At 40.8% G+C, this 10,435-nt stretch overlaps 1 protein-coding gene and 1 long non-coding RNA gene across 5 annotated transcripts in view; both read right to left on the bottom strand.

Annotated features, from left to right (window-relative positions):
- Positions 1–1,615: 1,615 nt before the first annotated feature.
- LOC145421573 (uncharacterized) lies at positions 1,616–3,075 on the bottom strand. Its single transcript, XR_013902957.1, has 2 exons — positions 2,850–3,075; positions 1,616–2,658 (listed from the first exon to the last, which is right to left on the bottom strand). It is a non-coding gene; the product is annotated as an uncharacterized LOC145421573 (long non-coding RNA).
- A 2,342-nt stretch (positions 3,076–5,417) lies between these two features.
- Positions 5,418–10,435, bottom strand: part of lrp6 (low density lipoprotein receptor-related protein 6) — a 51,706-nt gene continuing 46,688 nt past the window's right edge. For all 4 annotated transcript variants that reach the window (XM_026146611.2, XM_026146612.2, XM_026146613.2 and 1 more), the window contains exon 23: positions 5,418–9,831. In XM_026146611.2, coding sequence (XP_026002396.2) covers positions 9,531–9,831 — 301 coding nt within the window. In that variant the 3' untranslated portion in view covers positions 5,418–9,530. The remainder of the gene's footprint in view (positions 9,832–10,435) is intronic.

Genomic DNA, 10,435 nt, shown 5'->3' with positions numbered 1-10,435 from the left:
GTGAGACCCTGCATCGTGACCTATTAACTTCTAACCCCTGCGATTTAATTGTACAGTTTGAGCAGGTGCTGAATAACGCGACTGAAAGTGTTTGCCCAGCTTAATGCAGACTGTTTAAACTAAACAAGCTGCTGTTTCACATAATAAACCCTGTCAGTCGGAGTATTGCCTTCTGTTTTAACAGTTAAAGCAGTAGAGACGGGCTGTTTGCATGTGCGTGGAACTCTGGCGTCATTAACCAGGCTAGTTGTTAGCTTATAGCTCATGCTAGCTAACCAGCAAGCAGTTAAAAGGACAGCTGAAGCTGCACAAAACATCCACAAACTTATCTCACTACAACGTAGTGCCAAAAATATGACTCGCAGCTCGAGCTCGACACAGCTGCTGTAACATAAGACTGACATCCAGCTAACCACAGCTAAAAGATATTTAGAGAAAACTTACCATTTCCTCAGGTTACACGAGCTGAGTTTTTTCACGCTGAAAAGTTGTTGTTTTGGCTCTCACTGAAGACACTGACGCTGAAGACATAGCTGTTCTTTTGTACTGCTTTTAAGCGAAACATCCTTTGTATGTAAGGCCAAGGGTGATCATCCTCTTCAGCTCTAGCCATAGCTGGACTGGCCATCGGGCATACCGGGGCCGCTGGCGATTTTTTGTTTTTATGGGCAGATGGATTTTTTTTTGCTTTTTTTAGTAAGGGTATATATAATGAAAGGTGTTGGATTGGCCAATTGGTCATGATCGACTCTGGGCTGGACCAATTACAGCCGAGGAGGCCGGATGCACCCTCCCCCTTGTTTAGCAATCACGTGATTTTCGCGCATTGCATGCCGGGAACTCGTGGCAAAACAATCCAAGTACCGCATCAAATGCAAGCATTTGCAGCTCCGCAAAACGTTCATTCTCCGGTTCCAATACCTTCTTGTTTTTTCTTTGCCACACAAAAAAGGAATGTACAAAACAAAAGGAGAACAATGCCGGTCCGTACAAAGACAGACTCGATGAAAAGACAAAGAAAAGATACGAGGAAAAAATCAAAGGAGTGAAAGGGTCAGACCCTTACGAGAACACAGAGTGGACAAAATACGTTAGCGTGCTGCCCAACTTTCACCACGCTCAGATTTATAATTATACGGTTCTTGGAGTGAGTGCATACACTCATGAAGTTTAGTAACTTCAGGTCACTGCAACAAGCCCAGGTACAGTTTACCGACGGATGGGTACAGGACCTTGAAATGCACCGTGTAGAACGAAAGACCATCGTACGAACAAAGGTAAGTTTACCAGCCTCACAAATCGTCTTCATAAATACACATTCGTTAACCGTTTATTAATATAACCTTTGAGCTCAACGGTAATTAATTAGTAGTGGAAATAATTTCTGGTAGCATTACAGAAATGTAGCAGTGACAATAATATTGTATGCTGTAATCACACTGGACAATTAGTGATACAAAACAACTGTTTTATCCTGTGAATAAAAGTATATGTTTTTGTCAATGTACCATGGTAATAACTAGGGGTGTGTATTGGCAAGAATCTGGCGATACAATATGTATCATAATACAGGGTAGACGATACGATATATTGCAATACTAAAAGCCAGACGATATTTGTGTTTAGTAGGACTAAATTTAATTAGGAAAACTCACAGTAAACAGTCCAAACTGTTTAATGCTTGACATGAAACATCTGAAACAAAAACACTCTAAGTTCAAAATGAATGGAGAAATTAACATCTGCCTTATTAGAAGTCATGTCAAATAAACAAACAAAAACTACTTTACTGAAATATCAAGTATTTTTTAACATGAAAAAAGTAAACATGTAACACTGAAGTCTTTCTAAGTACTATGATTGTAAAATACTTATCCAAAAACTGCTCTATGGAGCATCAAAACAAAGTACTTTTTATGTGACCTTAACATAAACAAATATAAATCAAAAATGAAATTGCTTGAAGAATCCATCCAAGTAAACATTAACAAAAAATGTAAAGTGCTATTACAACTAAGTGTTAATAAAATAAAGTACAGCTCTGCAGTGTCCATCAATGGAACACTTTTAGTACAACCTGAAAAAAGGAATTTACTCATCTAAATAAAAGTGCTTATGAGACTCAACCAAAATACCAAACATTCTCATATCAGAGATTTTACATGTGTAGTGTTTTCTCAGTGTTTATTTTTCAATTTCCAGATTTTTGTGCAGGAATACAAGCTGATCGACATGGTCAGCTCTCAGGACACTTCTCTGTGCATTTACTATGTCTCCTGCAGAGGAGAAAACTCTCTCTGCAGAAACACTTGTTCCAGGAATGCATAGGAAACTCCTTGCTACTTTGGATAGCTGAGGGTATTCCTGTTCATCGTCCTTCCACCAACTGAGAGGATTTCCTGTGAGAGGCAAAGGGGTCTCATCTCTATACCTCTTGATCTCAGCTGCAGCAACATCATGTTCTAATTTTGGTGCAGTATTGTCACTAGTAGAGGCAAACGTAGCTCCGAGCAAGTCCACCAATGCACATGAGGTCCTCTGTCTCTTTAGGGGTGGCCGAGGGATGGAGTCAAAGTTGTCTTTGATATGTGGGTGATGAGCCTCCTCTGTGGCATTCTCTTCCTCCACCTGTTTGTCAGTCTCCTCATTCTTTTGCTGCTGAAAAACATTAAATTCAAATAGTATTAATGTCAGAAAGTCAAAATTCAAATCCAAGCTTCACCCTGTTTTTCACTAATATTTGATGACAAATGTCATCAATATGCATTTTTATTTTTTTGCTTTTTACTTTATTCACTTGCTTATAACTTCAGTTGAATTTTTCCAAATAAATTAATTTATTTACTTACATTTTCTTCCTTCTTTATCACAGTCACCACAGTGTCCAACAGTCTGGAATAGGTCTCACTGGTCTCTGCTTCAGACAGGAAGGGCAGGTCCTTAAACCGAGGATCAACAGTTGATGCCAGCCATAGTGTCTCCCTCTCATTTACATATCTCTTTCCCAGATCTTCTGCTATGGCAGTCTTAATGTCCCTTACTGTCGGTGTATCATCAACACTTTCTTGTGCACCCATCACAAGCTTGGAATGAAGAGGAGCAATGATGGACAGGGTTGGCATACTCTCCTGTGACATCACCAGGGTGGCTTCCTTCATAGGCTTGAGTGCCCTGACAACTTCTTCTGCACATCTGATGTCAGATTCACTCAATGTGAAAATTTCTGCAGAAAGCAGAGCTGCACAGATGGCTGGTTGCTGTTCTAAAAATCGTTCTATCATATCATAGGAGCTGTTCCATCTTGTAATTATGTCCGTGATCAATCTGTGAGCTGGTAGCTGAAGGAGACACTGTTTCTGCTTCAACTGGTTGCTGGCTGTGGTGCTGCGCCTGAAAAAGGCTGTTACACGTCGGATCCTCCCGAGAAGTCACACCACGGATTGTATTTTCAGTGCTTTCTGTGAGGCGAGATTCAGACTGTGTGCAAAACATTGTATGTGCGTCATGCCTGCAAGTCTAGCCGCGAGAGCCATGTTTGGTGCATTATCGGTAACAACAACAAGGTCCTTTGCGTTCAATCCCCATTCAGCCACAGCGTCAGTTAGTAACGCTGCAATGTGCTCACCTGTGTGACTGTCATGCATGGCTCGGGTTTGTAGTACATGAGACTGAAGGTTCCACTGGTCCGTTATGTGATGTGCTGTAACAGTTACGTACGATTCAGTGGCTCTTGAAGTCCAAGCGTCGCATGTCAGAGCAACTGTCTCAGCCGAGCTGAGAGAGTCCAGCACTGTCGCTTTGACTTCTTGGTACAACTTTGGCAGAGCGATGTCCGTGATGTGTTGTCGAGAAGGAACGGTGTAACGGGGCTCCAGCATTTTAATCATATTACGAAATCCTTTATTCTCCACAACACTCAGAGGGCGCATGTCTTTGCAAATAAAAACAAGTACTGACTGCGTTATTTTTGTTGCACGAGTTGAAGTTGCTGGTAGTTTCGAAAAGTTAACTTCTTCAATTGTCCGTTGAGAGGGATCACCTCGTTTCGTTTTAAAATTAGCATTTGACGCTACGTCGCTATGGTGTCTAGACACGTGTGTTCGTAAATTTGTTGTGTTACCGGAATATTTGACTCTGGCGGTGCAGATTTTACAGACTGCATAGCTCTTGTCATAGTCTTTACTGCCTTCTTTTGTCCTAAATCTAAAATAAGTCCACACATCAGCTTTGAAAGCTGCGGGGGCCGGCTGTATCCTCTCCTTTTCAGTCATCAGTTAGCTAGCATCACACACGTCCACTGACTGTTCTACTTCGTTCTTTTGGCAAACTAGACGCTTCTACAGTTATCGCGAGACCTCGTTTTTACGTTATAGTAAAGGCGGTGAAAACTGCAAACCAGTGGCCGGAGTTTGAATTCCAACATACAAAAGAAATAAACAGTAAATGCATGTTATTTTTCAATGAAAAAAAATCGATAACACTGATTTTAAATATCGATTCAGTATCATTGCGTGAAATATCGCGATATTTCGTTGTATCGATATTTTCTTACATCCCTAGTAATAACAGAAGCGAAACGCAATATTGTGTCAGGACAATTCACTATTTATGCACAATAAATAAAGGAGCATAGCGCGACAATTTCTGTTCAGCGCCAGACTTGCTTGTAACCTATATCACCAATTATGTTAAGAAAAATGACGTATTAACTACTACAAAACTCTGACCTTTGTGGGAATGCCTGGAGCAGACTAACATGTGAGCTGGAGTGTTCTGAGACGTTATATTTGGTATATCCAGACCATCCGTCGGCTCTTACTTCGGAAACATGGCTTAAAAAAATTCTCTTCCAACAATGTAATCCAATAAAAAAAAATAAAAAAACAACGATCTCTTTACCCGTCGGCTTCCCGTGGCTGTCATGCGACCGGCTATTGCAGTTAATAATACAACAGCTTCTTGCCATTTTTTTTGGGTTTCTTTTTATCGCTGTGTAACGGAGTTCAATTGAAAGCCTGCGCGCGCTAGTACCTCTTGCCACAAGTTCTCAGAAACCTTTGTGGTTTTATCCCTGAATGACGTCACATTTTCAATCTTTATCCTGGTGGGCCGGTCTCTAGTCAAAATGCCCGGGCCGATTTTTTGTCCCAGTCCAGCCTTGCACAGATTATCATTTCTTACAGTAGACAGTTGTATTCCCATTTTCTTTTAAACACAATAAAAGTTTTTGTTTTGTAAACATGGTTTTATTTCTGTTCTTAATGATCAGGCTAAGGATGCAAAAAATACTACAACTAAAAACAAATGCCTTAAGTCTGTGATTTATAGGTACCTTTTCATATTTTGATGTATTGTCAAATCTAAAGAACCACGTTTTTGGCATTTCTGCCTATTAAACATGAATCAGGACACAGATGCAGAGTTCACTCACTTTATATTTAACAAAAAGAGGAAAAAAAACAGCATTTGATGAGTTACAACAGCTTATGGTGGCAGCTGGATGGGCTGTACAGGTCCATCTGGTTTACAGGTAAAGCAGTCATCATATAAAAAACAAAACAAAACAACAAAAAATGTACAGTTAGTGGAATTTAAACGAACATGACGAACCAAATGTTGGTCGTCTCCATGAAGCACCACAAGATCAAAACAGATCCCGACAGTTTTCCTGTCGACCCGCCAATAAACTAACAAAAGTGCTTTTAATAGTTTTTTTTTAAAACACCTTTTTACATTTCTACTTCCTGGAACCATTTTCATCCACATTCCTCGCAATCTGCACAGAAACGTCCCTGGATCTGCAAAGCCTGACGGTAGTCAGAAGGGACGTTTTCTTGGTAAATTCCTCCCAAATACAACAAACAAACTAGAGCTGCTATATCTCTTTAAACCCAGATTTATCCAAATAATTTTATTTACCAAGTGGAATCCCATGTAATATTTATCAGGACAAATGACTCATCCAATCAGTAAACTCATTTATTCCCTCAAATGTTTCTTTTGTACCTTTTAAATCCTTAAACCTGCCATTATATGAAAAAGTTTTGACTCCAATTTCAGTCAAGCTTGTAGATTTAGTAATTCTTAACAGTATTTTCTTCACATTTGACTTCCCAGATCACAGACTTGACACAACAAAGACTTTAATAAGCTCAAACTCTTCATGGAAGCAAATGCCGATCAGAGGAGAACACAGAGGACCGAGCCGTTGCAGATTATCGAATCAAGGGTTCATGCTATGAGTTCTTGATTCGTGTCAGTCATCTTTTCTTTATCTGTCTTCACACAGTGTAAGTCAGCTACAATAGTTTGTACAGAAAAAAGTTTGATAAAGCTCAGAGAGCAAATGAGAACTTCTCCCAGAGCAGATCATTGTAACTAAAGAACAAAGAAGCTCTCGTACAGATGTGGACACATATCGAGATTGTTGAGGGGGAGTGGGCCGCTAAAAATACTAGGATAGGACAAAACCGGAGTGTAACAGTTTCTTAAAAGAAACTGCTGCTCTTTAAAGATAACAACAAACAGGCAAAGGGGCCTCAAAACCCAGAGGGGGAAGAAAAAAAATCTGAGATTAAAGTACTGTACTGGTTAATGTTATTGCATTGATGAGAATAGAATCTGCCCCCGCCAATGCTAATATGCAGATGATGTGATTATATTCATTTATCAAGTTCCTTAAACCCAGAAAAGCTGCTTTTGTCTGTGGCAGCTAAGCATCTGTACAAATATCTTAAACATAAAACATATTGCAGGGGTGTTTATTAGGAGGAAAACAGTTCTCACAGATTAATATATTGAGAAGTCATTAAACTGTAACATGTCTCTGAACTTCACTGGCTCTGTAGACGTTTGACCCCAGAATATCTTTCTACTTTCTTCAGATCATAAAGACAGTTTCTAAAAAATCCAGTGATGAAATGAGAAAACTTCAGTGGAAATATGAAATTCAGCTAGTCTCAACAGGACGCGTCAGAATAAAATCACTTTATCGCTACATGATACGAATTTTGTCAGTGACTGAAAATTTGCCCTCAGTCTCAGACTCCTGAATCTCAAAGTCCTGGCTTTATGTCTTTTTTTTTTTTTTTTTAAATACAAACTCCAAGATTAAATACTTTTTTGTTTTTGTTTTAATGAATAAAGGATATGGGGGGGGGGACACAACAAAACAATTATCAAGCAAAAAAAGTATCAAGACGAACTGAAGTTTCTGCTTGCCAGTGGTTTGGGGTTCTGATTAAAATGTTAAAATGTCACGTTTTCACTTGCACCCTGTATTTGGATTCTGACGACAATAAGGTGAATAAAAAGCCAGAAAAGTGGCTTAAAGACCGACATTAAAAAAATAAAAAATGTGTAGAACATCAGATTGTCTTCAAATTCATGCTGGTGTTATTCATCTCCTACAAAAGCAGGAAGGGAAACGAAACTTCTCTGACGATTCATGAAAAAAAGATTGAAGTTCACTCAGAGCGTAAAGACACAAATAGACTAACAGACACGAGCGTCTCATGTTTCTCCTCTGGTCCCAACATCTGCCTCCACGTTGTTTGACAGAGAAGAGAGAGAGAGAGAAAAAAAAAAAAAAAAAAAAAAAAAAAAAAGATTTGGCACAACAGTCCTTCAAACATCAGAGCAACTTTAAACAGACAAGAAAACCTGGATATGTTCTTCGACTGGACTGATGGGAGATTGTCACCGTAAGTTTGGAGTGATTTTCTGTAGAAAAATATAATGAGGCAATATAAAAAAAGACGGAATGAAAAGTACTGCAAGAATTCAATGGATTTACAATGATTTACTATATAGCTTATAAATACGTTATCTACACAATATGTGGTACAAAAATACTATATAGCATTTAGTGGGCACTGGATTTCATTTGTGTGTTTTTCCTCAAAGTAACAACAACATAAAAAAAGGATATGAAGCTGGTCAGGCACAACATCGTGTTCTTGAAGGGGAACGCTGCTTCCACACGTGAGGAAAAACAACAACAACAACAACAAAAAAAAAAAAAAACCCAAAACAGAAGTGGAAACTGAAGAGCGCCTCCTGCGTCCACTGTGCAGCTTTGGCTCGCTTCAGTTGCAGTCGGGCATGAGAACGTTTCGATGAGAACATAAAACACAAGCGTACGTTTTGGTTTAAATCCTGTCTGAACATCAACGGAGAGGTTTGAGGATGTGAGTCATGCTGCCTCAATGCGTTTGTGCCGTGTCTACAGAGGCTCCGGAGAGACACGAGCGCACATGTGAAAATGAGAAGGAAAAGAAAAGAAGAAAAAAAGATTCTTTTTTTTGTCAAGCACTGCGTGGAGGTCAGTGTGAGCACGACGGGTGCCAGTGGAAGTTTGTTATACCGGTAAGTAAAATGTAACAGGGGCTCACACCTGTAGTTTATAATGCACTGCATGTAGGTTAATGGTGTAGTACCAAGCAGTTTGCAGTGAGAGCCGTGGAGCTGAAATTTGCTGAATATAATATGCAGACCTTACACGAAGTTTGCAGAGTGCAAAATATAGCAGGTATTGCGCTGCAGGTAGTTAAACATATGTGTCCATGTAGTTTGTGGAGGGCAAATATGAAGCTGCAGTAACTCACAAGGACATCCAAGTCAAATCCTTGTCATGACTGTAGTTTTCCCATTGACGCTTGTATTTGGCCTCATGCAGTACTTTGCAGCGCATTAGAGTTTGTGCCAAAACTCTCTGCAGTGTTTGACACTTAAAAAAAAAAGTTCCTTGTGACAAACAGAAACAAACAAAACCAACAAACAAAACAGAACAGAAAAAAAAAAAAGAATCCACGCTCGTGTCGTCTCTGGGGCTCTCAGAGACTGGACCACAGTTGTTTGAACCCCTGCAGCGTCGTCGATACTCAGTGGCTTCTGGTTTGATTTATTGGTAAATATGTGCCTTATTGCTCAGACCGAGTGTCCTGGATTCGCAATCCAGCACATGACTCACACCCACACAGACGAACCGTTCAGTAAAAGAAGGAGAGGTAAGTTCAAATCAAAGACCCAGTACCACATTCTCTCCAGCCGCTCCTCATCCAGTTTACATGGTAACTACAGAGCAGCGCGGCGATGGGAGGAGCCTCCGGGCAGAGCTCTTCTTGTCCCTGTAGCGGTCGATGTTTTTTATATTTGGCATCATAAGTTAAACGTCCCATTGATTTGTGTGCTTTGTGTCCTTCAGCCTCTTTTCTCCTGGTTTAAGGCAACTTATATTTGTGATGATTTTAATAAAACCTTTTCATAAAAAATGTACAAATTTCTTAATACAAACCTCTATGGCATTATCAGTAAACACTGTATAGAAAATATATAAATATGCTTTTCTCTTTTCAATGTACAAATGTTCTGTAGCTCCCGGTTCACTTTTCCCTTTTTCGTCCTGCATCTCGCTCCTCCTGTTACATCAGTCTCTCTTTCCCGTTTTTTACCTCATATATGCACAATTGCTATTTACAGTGAGGGGGTGGAGCTGTGAGGAGGGGGTGGGGGATCACAGGGGATTTGGCTCATGAGGAGTCCGTGCAGGGCGACGGTGGCGGCGGATAGAGGTGATGGGAGTAGCTGCGCTCGGTGTAAGGCGACGGCGGGCAGCTCTCACAGTTCTCCTCCGCAGACAGGTACTGGCTGCGGGGCGTCGGCGGTGGCGGGAAAGGCTCTGAGTCGTAGTTGAGGTCGCTGGTGTAGCCCTTGGCGGTGGCGCTGGACTTGAGCGGCGCTCGGCGTCCCGGAGTGTAGTCGCTGTCGCACACGTCGGTACTGCAGGGGGTGGTGGGAGGGGCAAAGTGGCGGTAGGTGTAGGGCCGGTAGCTGAAAAAGAGAAACGGCAGAGTGAGAACAAAAAACATTCTTTTTTCTGCTTCTTTCACTTGGTGTAGAGAGGTCAAAGGTCACGTGTTTTGCATGCTTGAAAAGCAGAGCAACAGCTCCAACTTGTGGAGAAAGAGTCAAATGCCCCCATGAGGCATTCAAGAAGGACGGAACTTCAGAGACAAGACGCAGACTGAGCTGTTGGGCCACAATGACAAGGTGTGTTTGAAGGAGTGAAGAACATTGGACCAACGGTCAAGCATAGCGGCAGTTCTGGAAATCATGAAGGAGGCCAACACCTCCACCTTTTGTGTACTGTGCTTAAAAGACGGGCCTGGAAACCAACCAATCTACCAAGAATTGTTGCTGAATATCAGCCAGAATTATGCCAAATGCTTGTTAATGGCCACCAAACGCACCTGATTAAATGTTAAAATTTGCACCTGAACCAAATATTTGGGAGGGGTGTACACATATAGCTGAGCCTGTGTGAATTAGAGAAAAACAAAAATAGATTTAAAATGGTAAATGGCCTGTATTTATATAGCGCTTTACTAGTCCCTAAGGTCCCCAAAGTGCTTTACATATCCAGTCATCCACCCAT

Source organism: Astatotilapia calliptera, chromosome 17 (genome assembly GCF_964374335.1).
Source record: "Astatotilapia calliptera chromosome 17, fAstCal68.1, whole genome shotgun sequence".
NCBI classification, from domain to species: domain Eukaryota; kingdom Metazoa; phylum Chordata; class Actinopteri; order Cichliformes; family Cichlidae; genus Astatotilapia; species Astatotilapia calliptera.
The sequence above is the reverse complement of the archived record's forward strand: the minus strand, read 5'-3'. Positions and strand labels throughout refer to the sequence as shown.